This window comes from Mixophyes fleayi, chromosome 6 (assembly GCF_038048845.1).
Source record: "Mixophyes fleayi isolate aMixFle1 chromosome 6, aMixFle1.hap1, whole genome shotgun sequence".
Classification (NCBI taxonomy): domain Eukaryota; kingdom Metazoa; phylum Chordata; class Amphibia; order Anura; family Limnodynastidae; genus Mixophyes; species Mixophyes fleayi.
In genome coordinates this window covers 2,907,619-2,929,373 of record NC_134407.1, presented here as the reverse complement: position 1 = coordinate 2,929,373, position 21,755 = coordinate 2,907,619, and the positions used below count along the sequence as shown (strand labels likewise).

The following is a 21,755-nucleotide window of genomic DNA, read 5'->3' as shown; positions in this document are numbered from 1 at the left end:
TAGGCACTCCCCCTTCCCACACACACACTGGCCTACCCTCCGCCTGTTACCTTGTGTGGAATGGGTGGGGGGCACTATGTCACTCAGTATTCTAAGGTCTGATGCAGAGCTTGTCGCAAGTTGGGCATAATAACTTTTATTAAAGACAAAGCCCATCGTGTTCTGTCTTTAATAAAATTGCCGTCTGAAGAAAATTACTTTAAAGCGCCGGGAATCGGTGGAACCACCACATAGTAATTATAGCCCCATGTCTCATGTATGTCTCATGTATAAAAGCATATCTGCCCGAGGGACGAAGAACGCACCAATCAGCATCAGCAGTGCAATCGCAAACAGCAATTTGGTTGGTTAGTGTTGGAGACTGTCATCATCCGCTTTTCTCGCTGTCATCCTCTCTGCACAATGAGACGCACGTCTAGTTTCCGGAGACATCTCCAAGATTGAAAGGTAGGTGTATGCCTTGACATGCATTGAAATTCACTGGCCGATCATAATGGGTGCACTTTGTAAATGTCCTCCGTTGTCTCCAGCAAAAATTATCTTATTGTTTCTTGTCTTGTTAATGTTTATTCTGTATGGACTATTATCTATTCCTACTAAAAGTAGGAGTCACAGCAGAAGTGACTGGTATATAGAAATCATATATAACCCTGACAGTTCTGCACAAGAAATAATAAGTCAAATCATAAAACAGAAACAATAAACATTACATCCCTGCATGAACATTTTACGTACAATAAACAATAAAAAAAAACAACACATTTTTCCTGCATGTGAAAATGATGGACAGGCCAGGCGGAGTATTGAGAGGTCTATCACAATTTTATCAATATAAAAATTCCTGCACGTCGGTGAGAGATGTCCACTCGTCTGTGTTTTCAGAATTCGTTCATCTTTTCAAGTGGGACATTGATGGATTGTGCAGTTCAACACGCCTTCTATCAGCAGGTAATGCATTTCACAGGAAAGTCAATCTTAAAATTAATACGCATGTGAAATGTATGGGAATCTAGAAACACAGTATGTATACCAAGATAAAAGGACAGCTGTCATCTACATAAGTAATTGCATTGATTATAGAGGTAAAAAATATACATTTTGTGATTATTTCCCTTCTCTTTTCTGCATTACAACTTGTGGACTATATTTGATGGGCAAACAAATAGCAGCATAATAGCCAGTGAAAGATCTACCACCACTGTACAGGGTGAGGCTGCAACGAAGCATCCGGAGGTGAGCGGAGGCCTCTTCTGAGCACTGCCAGGTCCGGATCCTGAAGAGGAACACTTCCATAGACAATCCTTGGGTCTATGTATGTTTTGTGGCACCAAGAGCCATGTTGTCTGTCTCTGTTGCTTGAAAATGCTGACATTTATGTGGTTTCACAGAGACCCTCCTGGACGTTATCACCAATTCAAGCAAGAAATATGTTTTCCAGTCCTCATTGCAAACTCTGTGCAATGTATCTTTCAGTTCAGTTTTCCTGGATTAAGGGACTCTCTGTGATCATTTTGTACTAACCAAAAATATTAAATTTTTTGGATATGCACATTTTTTTTATATTTTATTTCTAAATCTTTAAACCTGGCTCAGTCTAGTCCTTTGGCAGCCTCAAATCTGCAATCCTTTCTTCCTTCAGAAAAATTCAGACTTTGCAGACATCTTCTGAAAATGCAAGGCCAGAACCTTGCCCAGCACCATCCTTCTCATTGCACTACCCCTTCCAGAGGTTATGTGTATCCTTTTTATGTGCTCGAAACTCGAGCCATGTTAGAATACAATAAAATACACTTGAAAAGGTGATTCACCCACAAAAGCCCTACTGGAGCTGGGTTCTTCATGGTTGAGCAAAAAAGACTGTTTTTTAAGACTATGCACCAACTAGAGGATTAAACAAAATAACAAAAAAAAATCCCAATACCTCAGAATTCTTTGAGCACATTTGTGAAGCAACAATCCTTTCTAAACTCCATCTATGGGAAGCATACAATCTCATCTATACTTAAGGAGATGAGTGGGAGACCTCTTTCATCATACGTGATGGCGACTATGAAGAACCTTCATGCCTTTTGCATTCTCTTATGCTCCACCAGGCTTTCAACATTTTGTTAATTACATTTTCCTGGGGTATCTTTATCAGTTTGTTATTGTTTTAGACAACATTCTGCATTTCACATGAGACTTAGGGGTAGATATATCAAACCTTCTAAAATTAAAAAAGTGAAGGTGCTGCCCATAGTAACCAATCAGATTCTAGCTGTCATTTATCTAGTACATTCTAGAAAATTATTGCTGGAATCTGATTGGCTGCTATGGCCAATATCTCCACTTTTCCTTTTTATAAAGTCTGATAAATCTACCCCTTAGTCTAACATACCTGCCAGGCTCCTGCTACTATTATATTATATTAACAATTATATACTCTTTTAGATACCAGTAAAATAACTAGAAGTACATTATTAATGAAACACAACCATATATATCAGCATAGCATTATCCCATGTCAACAAGATTACCAGTTTCCCTATGCCCAGTGACCCTCACAGTGATTCCATCATAGCTGGAGAGCTAGAAGTTACCTATATCCACTTTAGTGACATAAACATTTTCATTCATAGATCTACAACTGAGGGGTCCTGCAGAGGACGGAGAGATGGCGGCTGCTTCGCGCTGACTGGCTGAGCTGCCGCGCAGAGGATTCCGGGAATCGTAGTCCAGTCCAGGAAAGAGCAGGCGCGGAATAACAGCACAGAGAACTCCAGGTCCCAGGATGCAGTGCGCGCAGTAAGGCCTGGGCGGGAAGCGGCGGGAGTGGGTGAAGGCGATGAGGTGTTTCCATGGTAACGCGGCCTAGCGGGCACCATGCTGCAGGAGATGAGTGTGGACTCTCTGTTCCACCACATATTCCTCTGTCAGCAGCAGGCTCAGGAGAGTCACAGAGTCATCCAGGAGGGTGAATAGTCCTTTCCTGAAAATAGTGTAATCAGCTTAGTCCACAGGGGGCGCAACACCCCGTCCTCACCATAGCGTGCATCATTGTATTCACTGCAGCTCTACATACATTACATCAGGCAACCTCACAGGGGGATAATAGTCTGACGCTGCTTTTACCAGTTAATCTTCAAATGCAGTAACGTGGGCTGATATATATATATATATATATATATATATATATATATATATATATATATATATATATTTTATATATTATATATTAAACTGCCTAATGGCTGATGCCCCCTTCCTTATTACCCACCCCCTTTACCCCTGAAATAAAGACATGAGAATCGTTTTGCGGGAAACTAGGTTACAGCTTTATGTCAACATTTGTAAAGGTAGCAAAAAATAGCAGTGCATCCATCAGCTACAGCCATCACCTATAAATCACAACCAATACGAGGGGCCCTCAATGCCCTCTGGCCCTGGAGATCTCGCCCCCCTTTATCCTGGCTTCTTACAGGAGCTCCCCATAAGAGTGGTATCGAACATAGCCGTCCTTTGAAGGGGAGGTATCCTCGTTGCTGTCAACTGATTCCCCCCTAGCCGCTTACTGCAGTGCTTTTCCGCTAACGCTTGGTTCCCCCGGCCTGGAACCGCAGCCCACCGTCATTGACACTTTGCTGTGACCCTCCTAATTTCGCTAAGACGCTAAATATGTACTCGGCAGATATCCTCAAACTTTGATGGGATAAATGCACCCCATATTGCCTATAAAAAAGCGTCATGTTAAATTGAATCTTGCTATGCAATTGGATATAAGTAGAAAAAGTTATATATATATATATATATATATATATATATATATATATATATATATATATATATATATATGTGTGTGAACACACACACACACTTAGTGTCCCTATAATGTGCATGCAAGCCCCTGTACCTTTCCTCCTAACTTGTCCCTCTTTTAGGGCCAATGTATAGATCTGTATATATAATATCCATTGGCTCAGAGCCCAAAATTTCTTGTAGCTACCACCAGTGGTCAAAGTGGGGGGAGGATGGGTATATGGTGGTATGCTATACTGTCACTTCTCCCACTGCTTTAATTGTAAAACTATCAAATTCCATTTACTCACATTCCCATTACATTTCGATACCACCACTTCCAAATTTCCATTTCGACCACTGGCGGGAAACTATGAAAATCGGTGTAAAGAAACGTTCTTTTTCTAAATGTCTACAAAAATGACAGATTGGACTCTATGGATAACAAGCAAATTAACTTTTGTGTAATACTACATGTTCAGTCTGTCTAGTATCTGTTTTGGTCACACCCAGAAGCCAGTCTGAGTAATAAATTTGCTGTTTCATAGGTAACAAACGCTGTGTAAGAGATTGGTGGTGTTACACACGGATTCAACACTTGTTTGCCAAGAATGAGTAACTTGTGGTATTATGATAGTAGATGACAGCTTTAAATTATAAAACAAATAGGACAGCAGCTTTATAGGGGGACAGGGCAATTGTGCTTTCCATATTAGTCAACACATTTGTATAACATGTATTGTTTTATTCTTAGTAAAAGCAGAAACCAGCATTTGTCATGAAAAAATTATTGAAGTCACAGAAAAGATTCGAGAAGCAAAAGAAGTCCTGGAAAATAAGGTCAGGAATTGTTGTGGGACAATTACAGTGGAACTGTCAGGAGGTCGTTCGCTTCTGGGTCTGAGCACTGACAGAGAACAGAGTACTGCCCTGTGAGCAGTCTGTATATAACTGGGCAGCAGGGCCAGCACCCCGATCCAAATAGAAATCAATGACCAATTTACATACTGGTCTTGCTGTTTTGCGGAGAATGCCTGGTAAAACACCCCCTCACATTGTTAAGGCTTTTCTTTATTTTAAACCCCGGCTCTTTTTAATATCCACTTACAGTACTTATCATTAGCAATGGTGAAACCATTTTTTTTATTAGAAGCCATTATAGACATGTACATAATATCGTTCAATTGCATTAATAACTTTAAGTGCTTTAGATTCTAGCATTGAGCATTTCAATTCAGTTTCTCATTAAAGGAAAAGCATTAAAGCAATTTCTGAGCACGCTGCTGTATAAACTCACTCTGATCAGTTTCTTTATATTGTGCGTTTAAAGGTTTTCCTCCTGCTGGAGAAGGGTTTTCAAAAAGATCTTCTGAGGAAGCGACAAGATGGCCTTGAGATTCTGAAGGGTGAACTACGTAAAGAAACGCAGGATCTACAGTTTAAGCTTGTGTGTAAAAACTCTATAAAATTAGGTCTCCTGTGTAATGGGATATCAAGGGGTGTTCCTGGCGTAAGGTGAAAATCAAAGGCGTCAGGGGCAACATCATTATCATTTTATTAGGAAAGTGAAAAAACAGTATATACCAGTGTCCATGTGACCCAGTCTCTTATCAGTCTTCCTGCACAATACTCCACCCTCAATAATTCTACGACTGCCAATCGCCATATCTTTTTTATACTTCTGCCCCTCCGCAGGATGGGGACTCAATGAATGGAGGTGGATGGGTAGACCTGGAACTTCCTGTGATTTATGTTTAGTTAAATATAAGGTTATACATTTGGGGCATAGGAGGATAAGGTTCTGAGTGCATATTGATCAAATAGTATAATGAGATTGAGGATATATTTACAGGAACAGATAGGACGCTGCATTAAAATATTTTAGACATCTCCAAAATTCCATACATTTCATATGGGCAGAGAGGAACACTTAAAGGGATATCACTGGTGCATAGGAGCCACATTTTAAAATGATTTGGGGTAGTCATGTCACCCCCTCCCCATGTGACTGACTAATGCCATAGAGATGGGTAATGGCAGCACAAATATTGGGGTGCTCAAGTGCCCACAGAGCTGGCCCCCATGTCTAGCTGCTCCTGTTTCTTTCCGCTGTTCAGAGACATAGTGGAAGTTTTCTTGCCTTCTGAAAAACATTGACCTTGGTGAATATGTGTTTATGTGGCTGAGAAATAGGATTATAAACCCAACTGGGTCAGGGACTGGTTTGCTTGGAGTATGCTGGCACTATATAAACAAAAGAGAATAAGAAAAAAACTGAAACACTTAGGGCTAGATTTACTAAGCTGCGGGTTTGAATAGGCAACATCCCCACTTTTTCAATCCCGCAGTTTAGTAAATCTAGCCCTTAATCTCAGAAACAACATTCTCTAAAAATGACTTACTTAGCTGTAACTTTTGGCTCAAGGCGATTAGCATTCCTTCTCTCCCCTACTAATGTTGTCCCAGATTACTAGCGACAAATGTATGCAGAGCTGGACATTTGGAACTAGGATACTTTACCTTTCCAGCAGTACCATAGGCCTGAGTAACAGTCTGGGAGCTATGGCAGATAATATACTCAGACTGTAGATCAGTAGCATGGTGTCGGTGGTGGACCTCAATTTGCATATGTTTGTCCTGAGGAGCCAGGAGAGAAGGAGAAGTATTAAGCTGGTTTTAGGTTGCTTCTGAGATTAAGTTGGGACTAAGTATTGTGAATTCATTAAACATGGAGTTGTACATTCGGACTGTTACTAAGCACCTGGCAGAATTCCTTTTGATGGAGCTTGTGAGATGAACTCTGTCACTGAGCGATTAAGGCACTGCCGGGGGTCTGACTGAGCTGGTCTGCATTGAAAGAAGCTTTTACAATGTGGCACCAGGGGATTTTGCAAGATTGCTGCTTCCTGGGGTAAATGGTTGGCATGTGCAGCATAGCCACTAAAAACTCAGTCACAGTCCAGCAATTTTGGTGTAACCAGCACTCAAATGGATTTATTTAGCAGGTACTGGTTATGCGCTCAGGTCACAAGACAAAAACAAAATGATAAACATAAAACCAGACTCTCACAAGACATCTGTCCTTATCCCAGGTGAAGAGCAATTACTGCCAGCAGGTACCTGCTTTTCAGGAGAGTGTTCACAGCTGCTGCTATTATTGAGCCTTCTAAAGTTCAAGTCCACAGCAGGAAAAACACCATTTACCTGCCACGTTAAACACACACATATTCTGAGCCGGAGACTTTCAGCCTGCTGATCAATACGTTTAATGCGACAGGTATAAAGACAGGCCTGCCTGTAGCAATCTCTTACATATGGAAAGGGAAAAAGTGTGAAGCACTTATTCAGAGTTTATTCATGTAGCACGAAAAAGACAGAAGAGGAAGGCGCTTCAGTTTAGATGGATAGTGAAGGACGGTTATGAGTGCTAGCAGGTGACTGTTCATTTTTCCACTGTCTCTCCTCAGTCCAACCGTACCGCGCCACCGGAGGCTGCACAGAAACACCGCTCACCAAAGGCTGCTTCATTATTGTAGGCTAATAATACTTCTGCCTTACAATACCCACACCCACTTTGCCCACCAATTGTTATCCCAAGGGTTCCCCACACCTCTTAGATTGTAAGCCCATTTGGGCATGGCTACCTTTACCTTTTGTTTCACGTCATTGTATGTAAATTGTTGGTGTCATGGTCCCCTCCATGTACAACTTTGCATAATATGCTGGTTCTTTATAGATATAGGATTATAATAATAACAATTCATGTATCATCTGTGGATTCCAGCACGTCCTGACTAGTGGTTATGTTATTTGTGTTAGCAAGAGATGAAGAAAGAGCGGGCATTGGAAGAGGAACAGTTTATGAAGGAAGTTCTGGATTATAACTTTAATTATGGGCTGACAAGTAACAGAGAAGAGCTGGCCCGGGAGGAGGCCAAAGCTGAAAGCCAGAGTCTTGAAATGGAGGCTGACACACTGAGGAATGGTGGGTTTCACTGGTAATGGTTTGTATCTTACAATCTTTCTTTGTGTGTGGCCATCAGGGGCTGTTCAAGGGCAGTTTCCCCATTAAGTAGAGAAGTACTGAGGCACATAGGCATTGTGGCTGTTCGTAAAGGTCACTATCTTGTGTGAAGAATGTACCCAAACGAATGCTTGTCAGATGTATTCAGTTTAGAGACAAGAGTCTCACTCCTGTGCGTCTGCAGCTGTTGTGGAATGACAGGTCCCACTGGCTGGTGCAGTGCTGGGGGTCCTACTTTCACCAGGTGGCCTATGTCTGTACTCTCCCTCCCAGGTGTTACCTGGTGTCACTAGCTGCTAATTTCACTTACCAGACATGATCCACTCCAGTTATACAGATGTGTTTGCCTGATGCCAAAATCCCATAGCTTTTTGCTCGTCTGTCACTACAATTATTATTTTATGTTTTTACTTTTATTTTCTAGAAATCCATTCCCTGAAATGTGAAAATATCCATTTGAATTCTCTCCATCTCCAGTGGAACTTACTCCAGAGAGATCTGGGTGAATTACAGGAAACACTGAAAGGTAAATTGTAATATTTTGTCTGTTACTAAGCTACAGCTCCCACCAGAATCACTGTGTGACTGAAGTACTATTAAATTGTGTGTTTCTTGGACATAGGTTTGGACGAAGAGATTGCTGCAGCCATTTGTGTTACTAAGAGTTTGAAAGCAGAGAAACTCACAATCAGCCAGAAGCCTCAGAGGGATGCAGAATGTCTGAGGTGAGGGCGCAGTCTCCAACATAGTCTGCCTGTCATGCAGCTTCCTGTAGTACTTACACATAGACTGAAGTTGCTGATTGTTAGAGTTGTCTCATCTAATTCTCAGAAAACTTCTCAGGACCCACAGTGGATTCCAAACTTTCTCATTTCAAGGCTCTCTTAGGGTCTCTTCAAGGCACCCCTAAGCCAAAATAATTGCCAAGTAGTCCCCCTGCCTTCCTTACCACCGGCCCTGGCCATGGCACCCCTGTGAGACCGACGCAGGACCCCAGGGAGCCGTGGCGCACAGTTTGGGAACCACTGCCCTAACTATACCTGGTATATAGCTTCCTGTATGATGAACACATAGATTGAGGGATGTCTCATCTCATTTTCCATGATCTCAGGAAACATAATAACTACACCTGACATACAGGGTCCTATATGATTTACACATAAATGAGGTTACTGATTGTTGGGGATGTCTCATCTCATTGTCTATGTCACTATTCTCCACCACCTAGTATTCTTCTGACCAAAAAACCCAGTTCCGTTGGGGTCTTTTTGAGCAAGTGAAGGAGTTGAGACCCCTGGTTTTCTTGATGCATTATCCGGCTATACATTTGGATTGATCAAAGACTGTGCGAGAGAAGGAGAGAGGGATTGGTAACTTTAATGCATCAGCTGTATAGATCTATACTGCTTTAGGGCCCATCATTAGGATGTCCAGGTGTCTCACCTGAACCCATGCAATTTAATGTCATTAGGAAACCTCTCAGTTTGAATGAAATACAGACGTCATGCTGAGAATCTTTGTCTATATAGTGAAAACTTAGGACATTATGCATTCACCTTCCAAAATAAGATTTGTCAAACCATTGCTATAACAGACTTTAAACAAGTTGTTTCTAAGGAACCCAGTTGTTCAACTTCCACCTTAAAATAACTAATTTCCCTGGCTCAAGGCGCAGGAGACCTTCTGCCCAGCAATCACACTTTGTTCCAGGTCACTTCCAGGCAATTTCCTGGACATCATCTCAGGATAACCACATTGAATCGTGGATTAAATAAAGTCCTGTATCTATGAAGATTGTACATGGGTCTCCTTTGTCTTTTGGCACAGTAACTTATGAGACCATCCAGCTGCAAATGGACATCATGAAACTATAAGCTTTAATTTGATTGCTTCACCTAAATTTCCAATTTGTGGGGGAATCCCCTGACTATCTACACATAATCCTTCCATCAAATTGAATACTTAATCTTTATCATTTCCCTCTGAGCTCTGCAACGTTAACTGTCTTCCAGGGTCTCTGGTTTTTGGAGCCCAACTGGTCTTTGAACTTTCTTCTAAAGATTTTGACAAGTTGCCACCAAAATACAGAAAATTTTGGGATGTCTGTGATAAAAACAATGCAGATCAATTACCTCCTAATTACCCCTACAAATGCCCCATTGAGCTATTACTGGGATCATCAATACCTTTTGGGCGGATTTACTTGTCAAGTTGGTGCAGCTGAAGTCTCTCTTGAAAAGAAGGACTCTACCTTACGTCCCTGTATTGACTATGTCTAATTAAATACGATTTTGGTTAAGAACTGTTACCAACTCCTTAACTCCTGAATTGCTTGAGAGGCTACAGAAGGCTAAAATTTTGGAATGAGTGGAATACTTCCTTCAGGATCAGATATGGACCTTTTGAGTATTTGGTCATTCTGTCTATGTAACTTTCCAGCATTTCAGCAATGATGTTTTAAGAGATCTACTGGATCAATTTGTAGTTGCTTAGATGACAATCTTTTTTTTTCTGGTAACCTTGAGCAACATCACAAACGTCTGTACTGTGCCCGAAACTTGAGAAGAACCAACTATAGATTAAGTTGGAAAACTGTGATTTGAAAAAGCCCAATTACAATTCTTAGGGTATATTATTTTCCCAGATAGTCTGACCATGAATCCCAGCAAGATTGATGTGGTTGTTAATTGGCCTGACCCTAATAATGAAAGTGCAATGGTTTATTGGCTTTGCAAACTTCTATCAAAATGTATAAAACACTTTTCAGGAATAATATTTCCTATTACACAACTCACCAAAAATGGAATTCCTGGCGAATGATTACCTAAGAAGGTTTTTTTCGACTTAAGTCTGCTTTTTATATGAGCACCAATATGGGTACTTCCAAATACCAAACTACCTATTGTCATCATCATCATCAGCTATTTATATAGCGCCACTAATTCTGCAGCGCTGTACAGAGAACTCACATCAGTCCCTGCCCCATTGGAGCTTACAGTCCAAATTCCCTAACACACACACACACAGACCGAGAGATGCTAAGGTCAATTTAATAGCAGCCAATTAACCTACTAGTAGTATTTTATATTTATAATTTTTTTGGAGTGGGGAACAAAACTGGAAACCCACTCAAACACCGGGAGAACATACAAACTCCACACAGATAAGACCATGGTTTAGAATCGAACTCAAGACCCCAGTGCTGTCAAGCAGAAGTGCTAACCACTGAGCCACCGTGCTGCATACTATTGTTGTTGAAGTAAATGCCTCTGATTCCGCTGTTGGAGCAATGCTCTCTCTATGTGTGCTTGAGAAGATGTTGTTGCATCCATGTGCCTATGTTACTCACCAAATGACCTCATCTGAGAAGAATTGCGATATTGGCAATAAGGAATTACTGTCCATTAAATGTGATTCTTCAGAATGAAGATACCATGGTGTGGGTTCTGTCCATCCAGGGACAGTTCTTACTGATCACAGTATTTTTCAGTTTATGCTCCTAGACAATTGTCCCATAGACAGACCAGATGGACTTTATTTTTCTCACTGGAAATTCGATTCTCTCAGAACATAACACTTACAGGTTTGTTTTTTTTGGTTTGTATAATTCCTCTATGAAAGTGTCATCTTAATGACTTCTCCATTCATCACTTTATGAATTAATTACTATTCTGGTGTACAGAGAATGAAGTGTAAAATATAGATTAAAATCTGCATCAACCTACAAGAAAACTGTGACCTGGAGAATAGACGTAACGTACAGGGTAAAACATGGAGAGAAGTGACGTGAAGATGTGGCAGGAATGTCCTTATTGGAAGCATTTCTCCAAGTTTGGGCTGGAATAGTGTTTTGCTTTCTGCCAGACGAAAGGACCTTCGTGCCTTTGCAGTACTGCAAGTACTGTATCAACTTAAAATCAAATTTATTTCAGTTTACAAAAGTAATTTCATCTCTGACTTGTCATAGCAAAAAGATAGACATTTTATCCCCACTAACGGCACTTTTTATAATTCAGTCTCATTCCTGTTGCACCATCTGAATGCTCTGTGCAGTCTTTAGTGCATTATCATTTTACATAATATTCAATTTGTCACTATATCTCCTCCTCCCATGTGTCACCAGCTGGATTTCTGCTCCAAGCATTCTCCAGTCGGTTCCCTGTCAGCTCATTATTCTCTCTGCAAATCCTTCTCTTAGGCTCAGTAAGTGACAAGTTTCATTTGCCTTTAACTCCAAGAAATGGGTTTCACTTTTTTATGCAAAGAAAACTGAAACGATTTTCCGTTCTGCGCTATATTTAATTGTAATATTTACATTTTAATCAAAGTGAGTATGTTTAAAAATGAACTACTGAATGCCGCTGCCATTTACTTAAAACATTGTGTCCTCAGTTTGAGAGGGAATGACTTGAGGCTGAAGGAGAATTGTTTTTGTGTGTTTGTGAAGGTTATGCTTCTCAGCCAGTTACAGATATAAAACTTTCCCGGTATGGAGGTGGCCGTTTTCGGGTGGTCATACATGTAGGATGAGGGGTATCTTGGAAATTTAATCTCAAATTTGTTTATCCATCTAAATGTAAAGGTCTGGCCTGGCATTCTGATAGGCAAGAGAACAAATTGTCATTATTGAAGTTCTATGGAATGAAATGTAGCTGCTTTCCTTATAAATCATAGCAGGAAACAGGCCCACTAGAGCTGAACCAATGTTTTATATTAGCGATGGATTGCCTAAGGGCCACAGTTTGAGAAATATTTGCAATTTAATTTTATGTTAAGTTTTATAAGCAGAAAATATCAATCTTCAGAGAGGTATATTTCATGCCAAATGAGTTTCTGTAATAACAATCTGCTTGCTGATTTCCTCCCGCTGTATTATATGTGTGTTGCTGAGCTATAGGATGCTGGGGAATCTGGTTTAATACCATTTCTGTAAGGATGCTCGAGAAGTTTTTAAAAAACAAAGGAATTCATTACGAATTTTCCTGATGTATAGATAGCATTCAACTTACCAGATTTTATAATGTACCAATAACAGTAACAGCAATTATTTAAAGAGCAGAAAGTCACTATATCTCATTAAAGTATATCAAAGACTACTGTATGTGTCACGAACACGCTCCCAGCTGCCGTGACTTTGGGGTGTTTGCTGTATGAGGTTACACACGATTCCAGCCCGCAGTCTCTCTCTCTACTTATCACACAGGTTATAAACCTACTGAATCGCCCCAAACAGCGCTCATAGCCCACACACTTCAGGTTTTCCACCACCTATTGAATACGGGCAATAGGACTCCAATATACTCTCTCACACTGGCACACAAGGCTTCTAGTTACCCACAGGCTAACAAGGCCCACACCAGCAAACAGTGTTAACTCTTCACTCCTCCAGACTGTTACACAAATGTAAATGCAAGAACACACTAAGCTTGTCAATCAAATGTATCAACAAATCACACACCGGCATTCAAAGGGTTAACTTGGTCGAGCTATATTCTTCTTAACAGGCTAATGGATTCGTTAGAGTATCAAGAATGCCACATATTAAATTATAGATTTAATATAAAAAAGTACCGGGCATTCAGATATAAAGAAAAACAATTAATAAACAACTGATATAACATAAACAAGCAAAGCAGTTTAAAATAAAAGGGGTTACAATGAGAGTATCATTTACATGATTGCATAATCTGTGCCATGGGAAATTGGCTAGGAAGATGGACATCTTATCAATGTGGATTAATTTTCCGAAAAGACCGACAATTTGTTGCAACTGGTCTCAGCTTTTTAAAGACACCTTTACACCTTCCCACCTCCTGGTGGTTGTGGTCTGTGATACTTTTTTCAATCACCATTTGCATGTGACCTAACTTTTCTGTGGAGTGTCACACAGACCCAATTTTATTATTAATGAATCCCTTATGAATTTGTCTTTTGATACCAAACACGCCTAAATGCAGTGTGTTCAGAGAGCTTACACTCATTTCCTTAACTTCTTTTTGGGGCAGAATTCTTAATTAGACATATGAGCTGCCCTTCATCATGCTATTGAGGAATATGTGGTTGATCACTACTTTTATTGCTTTTAAGTGGCATATTTTAAAATTAAATTATTTTTGTCTATATCACATATAGCCAAGTCAGCACATGGGCTCTTTGAGCCAGACACTTTGCTGAGCAGTTCCTAAAAGTCTATTCAGGTGTCAAAACTCCATCCCAGGTTAGTATATATCTCCCAGCAGGGGCTCTTGAAGCTTTCACAGGTGACACTCCTATCTTCTCACACTGGAGTGTACAGAGCCATCAAATACACATACAACAGACTTTCTGTCTTCACATTTTACACTGCAGTAGTTCAACTTATCAATAATTTCATTTAATATACCGTATTTACACTGCAGTTATGATTTAGGCCTTATCCCCCACAATTATGTGATGGGTTAACCCTTATAAATAACTAAGTTCTTTATGTTCACGACAGTATGTATGACTGTGTTGTATGATAGATGAAATAACAAGTGCTTTTTCATCCCTCTGTCCTGGCTTGAGATGTCAGGAGGGAGGTGCTTCTCTATCAGCCAGCAAAGCTTGAGGTCTAGGCTTGGTCTGCATAAGTTCACTACATTCTTTGGTTGATTCATACAAAGGCCAATGATGTCACATCAGTGTTTGTGAGTATTTTAACCCTGGTTTATTATAATGCAGTCTCTGTGGGGTGAGACACCGGCACACTTACTACATTCAGCAGTTTCCTCTTATGACTTGGGATCTCTATTAGTGACCAGCTTAACCTTAGTTCCTGGCCTGTAATCTGCTTTCTCGCTGCTATCCAGTGTAAGTGCATTGTAGGAGTGTTTCTGGTCCTGATGATCTGGTGTACTTACTTGTTCCCTGTATAGGTCCTGTATTATTGATCTTATGTTGACATTTCTCTGTTGGCAGTTGCTGACTCTCCTTCGCCTTTAGGTGCTGTGTTGTCTGAACACAAGGAGATCTCGACATCTGTGTTTCAGGCCTGTTAGGTAACCTTGTAGTGCTCCTATATATGCTATCCAGCTACACACATGTACTGGTTTACTGCTTGTTACCCCGCTACCCATTGATGCCCCACATGACAGTACATTCACCTGGATTTAGTCTATGCTTACTCTGATTTCAGTACAGCTCTGTGAATAGTGGTGCTGGGACCTGCTTATTCCACATGGTGAAACGCCTTCTCTCTATATGTTTTTATGTGCATGAGTCTTTTCCTATGATCTTTTCATGTTCTTCCTCCACTCCCCATTGCCTTAGATCCACAGGATACTGCTGGAGCTATTACTTTTCTTTAGTTTCTTTCTAGACCAGCAACATATGTTTCAGCTGCATTCTTGAAAAATTAAGCTTCTTCTCCCGGCGACTCTCGCTTTTAGATGAAAGCACCCGTCTCTAATAGTCGTTTTGCTTTTCATCATAGTTGTCCTTGCAGAAATCAGCTGATTCAAGAATATGCCAGGTTCACTCCTGCATCCACCAGCCTTCTATAAGTTCTTCATAGTTAAACCTAGCACTATACATTATCACTTCCCTCCTGTAGAGTTCTCTATTCTTATTTCAAGCACTGCATTAAATTGTTCTGCTAATTCATCTATTAAGTGCTCTATACATTGGTGCCAATATACATCATAGTCATTATCATCATCAACGTTTATTTACAGGGCGCCACAGATTCTGTAGTACTGAGGAATCATTGTACAGATATGATGTACATGAATAAAATAATCAAAATAATTGATATATGAAAATAATTAATCACATTAACATATACATGGGTAGTTATGAGCTTACAATTATAGGAAGCGTGAGGCCCATTACGAAATCCATGTTTGTAAGTAAACAAACAGCAAAATAATTCAGTCATGACTTTAGGGTCGTACGAGGTAGACAGACATGAGATAGGGTGGAAAGAGCCCTGCCCCCGAGAGCTTACATTCTACATTCAATCCATCTTTCTATTATGTATACTCCATTTACAAAGCACAAACACCTGGCTCATTGTGAATGTGTTTCTTATGTCATGGCTCCATAAATACCAGGCGCCAGGGCTATGGGTCCTGAGATTTGTGCTATGTTGCCTAACTCCTAGGGATCTGTGCACTGCATGAATCAGGACATTTGTCTGTGTACTCAGCAGCAGAGATCTCTGTAATGAGCTCCCTGCTCTGACCTCCAACACCAGCATCTCAGTGATGTCCCAGAATGCTGTGTGCACGGTATTCTAGAGCACCAAATGTAAAGTTGCTCAGCGGTGCTCCAGTCACAAATGAGTTCCTCTGATCAAGTGGGCTTTTGCTTGGTGATGGCATGGAAGTACTCATCGGGGATACTGATCAGTTGCCTTCTGAATAAATGTGGAGGAGCTGTGCAGCAGTGAGTGATGGAGAGGAGTTAATGAAAGGATGGTAGGTAACTGAGTGAAGGTTAATAATGATGCAAAATAGAGGGGTCATTAATGATACAGTGGTTAATGATGGAGGATTGGGTTTTATGACACCTCCACAACTACTGTTATGACTCCTCCACCACTGCTTTTCTCCATTTGCGTCCATTGCTTTTATTTCCATTGCATTTATTTAACTGATTTTCCATAATCTTATTGTCAGTGATCTATAATTGTACTTCCATCAGTATATTACTTCCCCCCTTCTTTCTGTTGCCTGTCTTGCCACTGTCCCACCTCTTCTCTGCCTATATGCTGCCTTGCAGACTCACTCTATCTTCTGTTATTTATCATCTGCCCCCTCTTATCCTGCCGCATCTCCTTACAGTCACCCCACATCCTCTCCTACTAGCCCCCATCCCTTTTTTTGCCTCTAGTCTGCTCTCCTTCCTTGCGCCCATGGCTCCCTTCCTGACACTCTTCCTTAGACTCCCCTCCTTTCCTGTGCCATTCTCCTCTCTACCTCTCCTCTCTGCTTTCTCTACAATCTCCTCCCTCCCTCTCTGCCCTTCTCCACTCAGCCCTCCTCCCCCTCCCCCGCCGAGTCCCAATCTCACCCCTTTCTTCCTTCCATTTCTCCCCTGCGCCTCTCACCACCTGGTGACCTCCCTCCTATTTGAGGCTCCCGTCCTATTCCAACCCTCTCCCTCTTACACTGCTCCAAACCCTTCCCACCACTTTGCACCAGCACCCTGTGAGTCTCATCCACATCCCGGCTCTTCATTCCCTCCTTCTCACCTGCGTCCTTGAATGCTCAGGTCTGTTGGTAACTGTAATTAGGGAACCCAAGCACACTTAGTATGCAGAACTGTCTCCTCTTTAGTAAACAATCAGCTGGTGTACCTTACAGGGACTGATGATAATTCCTGGTATCCTCCCTAGAATTCATACTTGAGTCTTTGAGATTGAATAACGCTGTTAGCATAAAGTGCAAAAAAGATGTATTACTCCAATCGATTATATTGTCTCAAAAAACGTGTATACACGGAACAAGAAAAAAACATAGGGTTCTTCTGAACTTGCTGGTGTCTTCCTGACTTGTTTTTCCGCCCCTTCAATGGGCGGTGTCATCAAAGATAAAGTCTTATTGGTTCAGACATCTCTTCTAGACCCTGCAATAAAGCCGGCTAATATTCACCTGTTCACGGCGCTAACTCCGGTCATATGACCATATGTGTTATCACGGGCCAGTCACTGGATTGTAATAATAAACAATTTTGCATATAACGAGTGGCGTTTTTCAGTTATTACAAGTAGCGATGTATGCTTATTTCTAAAACAGGTCTCATTTTTGAATGTCTCTTGTAAAGATCACAGAGAGTCTCATATTCACAATACTGACTCCAGTCATGTGACCACATGTTTTGTAAATGACTTGTTACTCGATGTTGATCATAAGCAATTTTTCATATTACAAATCATCTTTTGGTTGTTACTTGAGACAGATAACGTTGGTCCGGACAATTCTTATAGAATATGCATCAAGATTGGCAAAAAAGAAAATACACATATTCATAGCACTGCATATTTCAAATCTTTCATCTCCTCTCAGTCCTCCAACCTTTGTTGTATCTTCTCTACCTTCAATCATGTTCTCTGTCCCCCTTCTCTGCTTCCCTCCTGCTACCCACTTCACATCGCCGCTCTGCATCTGCTATTCAGATTCTTTTTGTTGTGTATTCCATTGTTTTACGTATATCGTTTTGTCCTTTTATGTCATGCACTATTGCCTACAGACACTCATTATTGTACCGCTCTCCAGCCCTTCGGCTCAGAACTGGGAAAAACCAAGTGGCACCCAGGTACACCCATCTACTGTTTGGAGAAGTCTGGCCAGAAGTGGTCTTCATATAAGAATTGCGACCAGTCAACCTTTGACGTGGAAACAAGGCCAAGCAACTCAACAATGCACAAAAACATAGGAACTGGGGTGCAGAACAATGGCAGCATGTGCTCTGGACTGATGAGTCAAGATATTAAATATTTGGCTGTAACAGAAGGCAGTTTGTTTGCCGAAGGGCTGGAGAGCAGTACAATAATGAGTGTCTGCAGACTACAGTGAAGCATGGTGAATGTTCCTTGTAAGTTTGGGGCTGCATTTCAGCTATTGGAGTTGGGGATTTGGTCAGGATTAATGATGTCCTCAATACTGAGAAATACAGGCAAGTATTTATCCATCATGCAATAACATCAGGGAGGTGTCTGATTGGCTCCAACTTTATTCTGCAGCAGGGTCATTCCACATCAAATCAACACAATTTTAGAAAAATTATTCTTTACATTCTCTAATTTTAATTAAATTTGGTATAATACATGCTGCCATGGGTGTAAAGAAAACCTCAAAATCTTAGGCTGAAATACATTGGGTTTGAAGTTATATGCCTTTAAACCTGCAATTTTTTTATGAAAAATATGCTTTTAACATTTTGTTAAATTGCATTTTTAGCTCACCTAATTTAGCTAGATAGTTGGGCAAGGTCTGATTTTAAACCCCATTGTATGGCTTTTATATGATATTTAACACAGCTGCATGTTTCAATAAATATTTAAATTGTACAATTTTCAAAATCAAAATTTAGATTTTCTCAAAAAGCCATATTTTAAAATTTTTGAAAACATCTCAGAAATTGTTCATGTTGTTGTTAATAAATTCCCAAAGTTTTATTTTGGCATCATGTTGGGATCATCTGCTACAAGAGTCAGTTTTGAGTGATGCATGATAATTATATTTATTGAGGCACTACAAATCAACAGAGCTATATTTTTTCCAGTTCACTTCATTAGAGGAATTCACGTTCCTCTTCAGGTGTGTTTGGGGGACAAGATTTTACAGACAGCGCCTGCTCCCACTACTGCGCAGACGATGCTCCACGTGGAAAGACACTTCAGTTGTGTTGAATAGGCCTTTTACAGGGACAGGTTAGGTTTGGGTGGGCTTTAATTAGTGAAGAAAAGCCCCATGGTCAGTAATTTAGGCCTACCCAACCCTGTACCATATGTGTCACATTTGATAAAGCGGAGTGTTTAATTACAGTGGACTATCAGACTGGGAGAATGTGTGCTGGGAGCAGGGAGGAACAGCAGCTTGCAGAAGGGGTACACAACACAATGGCAGTCTTCGGCTTCCAGAGGAAACTCATAAACTTGTGGAAGATAAAATTTGAAAAACCACCAAAAAAGATTTTCTACTTCCCTGATGGGTCAGCTGCACAATTTAAGTTTAAGAAAAGCTTTGCCAACATATGCTCATAAAGATGATTTTGGTATAGAAGAAGAATGGCATTTTTCATGGACTGCACATGGCAAAGGGCCTTGCGATGGTGTAGGTGGCACAGTGTAGAGGTTACCATCCCGAGCAAGCCTGCAACGTCCATATGATAATCAAATTCTTACACCATAACAGCTATTTGACTGGGCAGAGGAAAGCATTACAGGAATGCATTTTACTGTCTCAACACAAGAAGAACACATTGAGGCAGAAATATTTCTGGTTAATCACTTCAAAAACACAGTAACAATTCCTGGGACCCTGAAATACATGCAGCATACATAACAAAAATCTTTGTGAAGACATTTTCCTTCTCACAAAAATTATTGGAACAGACAGTGACAACATCCCAAGGAAAGCTCCCACTTGCTGACATCAGAGGGTATGTAACTGCTGTCTATGACAACAAATGGTGGCTCGTATTTATTCTGGAAAAAGATGAAAATATCGATGAAGTAAGAGACATTCCTCCATTTAGCTGGGCCATCACCATCTTTATCATACCCAGGGAAGCTGGATGTGTTATGGATCACTGTGGTAGATGTTCTTTGTAAGGTGAATCTGTTAAGTCCAACAGGTTGAATGTACCCGCTTTCTGTAATGGAATAACTAAAAACAAATGAAACCTTCAGCTAGTTCCAACCCATCAAGTAGCACCATCACCAAATGGTAATGATCTGTAATAAGCTTTCTTATAATATGTGAAAGACATAAAATTATCACAAATGTTTTAAATATTTCAGAATTAACATACTGTGTCATTGTACATCATATACATCAAAGGGATTGTTTAAAGAGAATAATTAAAAGTAATGAACAGGCCTAGATAGTTCTCATTGTCATTATGTTATCAAACAATCTAAAGTGAAAGCTCTTGTAGCAGATGATCCCAAAATACAATTTTGGAGATTTATTAACAAGAGTATGAACAATTTCTGAGTTGTTTTTAAAACATTTTTTGAGAAAATCAAACTTTTGATTTTGAAAATTTTACAATTTAAATTTTTATTGAAACATAATGCTTTGCATAGAAACTACATAGAAAGTCCATAAAAAGAGGTTTAAAATGGCCCAACTGCAGTTTAAAAAAATGTTTAAAGCAACATTTTCATTATAAAATTGGAGCTTTAAATGCGTATAACTTCAAAACCAGTGTACATATTAGCCTAATATTTGGGGGTTTTCTTTACACCCATGGCAGCATTTATTATACAAAATTTCACGGTCAGTTTGAAACCCTGTGTTGATTTGATGTGGAATAATCCAGCAAGACAACGACTCCAAACATACAGCCAATATCATTAAGAACTATCTTCATCATAAAGAAGAACAAGGAGTCCTGGAAGTGGAAGTGATTAAATGGCACCTACAAGTCCCTGATCTCAACATCATCGATTCTGTCTGGGATTACATGAAGAGACAGAAGGATTTGACCAAGCCTACAGCCACAGAAGATCTGTGCTTATTTCACCAAGATGTTTAGAACAACCTCCCTGCCGAGTTGCTTCAAAAACTGTATGCAAGTGTACCTAGACGAATTGTTGCTGTTTTGAAGGCAAAGAGTGGTCACACCAAGTGGTAAATGTATCAAATAGCGTTTTTAGCAAATTGTCGCTATCTGGCGACTTTGAATAGTAGGGAAGTTTTGCCTTTAAAGCTATTGCTGCAAATTCGTCGGATATCAGCGATTTGCAAAAATCACTATTTGACACATTTACCCCCAAATATTGATTTGATTATGATTTTTCTTCTATTCATTCACTTTGCAGTTTGTTAATTGATAAAACTAAACTATTAAAACTTCTATTTTTGAAAGCATTCTTACGTTGCAGCATTTTTTCCATACCTGCCTAATTATTTTGTACTGTATATACAGTATATATATATATATATATATATATATATATATATATATATGTGTGTGTGTGTGTGTGTGTGGCTTCATATATCATTAATTAGACAGGTGCATACATTATATTGTGACTTATATTAGTATATGATCAGTGAATACCATATAAAAATGTTTTTAAATGTGCCTGGCTCCTAAATTTTAAGTCCGACTCATAGACTTTAAAATGTTTTTTGGGAGCCCTACACATAAGAGACTGCATAATGCTTAGGGGCAGCCAAACACTTAAAGAACAGAATTATTTTTGGTTTTCCCTCTCTCCTGTGTACTCTGTTAACATTATGTCTGGCGTTAGGGCACAGTC

At 40.1% G+C, this 21,755-nt stretch overlaps 1 protein-coding gene across 3 annotated transcripts in view; it reads left to right on the top strand.

The window, feature by feature from the left end:
* Window positions 1–2,810: 2,810 nt before the first annotated feature.
* CCDC172 (coiled-coil domain containing 172) overlaps window positions 2,811–21,755 on the top strand; it is a 43,641-nt gene continuing 24,696 nt past the window's right edge. Inside the window, exons 1-7 of one of the 3 annotated variants that reach the window (XM_075215598.1) lie at window positions 2,811–2,953; window positions 4,529–4,614; window positions 5,105–5,221; window positions 7,594–7,759; window positions 8,223–8,324; window positions 8,421–8,523; window positions 8,630–9,773. In XM_075215598.1, the coding sequence (XP_075071699.1) occupies window positions 2,863–2,953; window positions 4,529–4,614; window positions 5,105–5,221; window positions 7,594–7,759; window positions 8,223–8,324; window positions 8,421–8,523; window positions 8,630–8,708 (744 nt within the window). In that variant the 5' untranslated portion in view covers window positions 2,811–2,862 and the 3' untranslated portion in view covers window positions 8,709–9,773. Of the gene's footprint in view, window positions 2,954–4,528; window positions 4,615–5,104; window positions 5,222–7,593; window positions 7,760–8,222; window positions 8,325–8,420; window positions 8,524–8,629; window positions 9,774–21,755 lie in introns of those variants that run through there. The other 2 variants (XM_075215597.1, XM_075215600.1) reach the window with 2 other exon arrangements.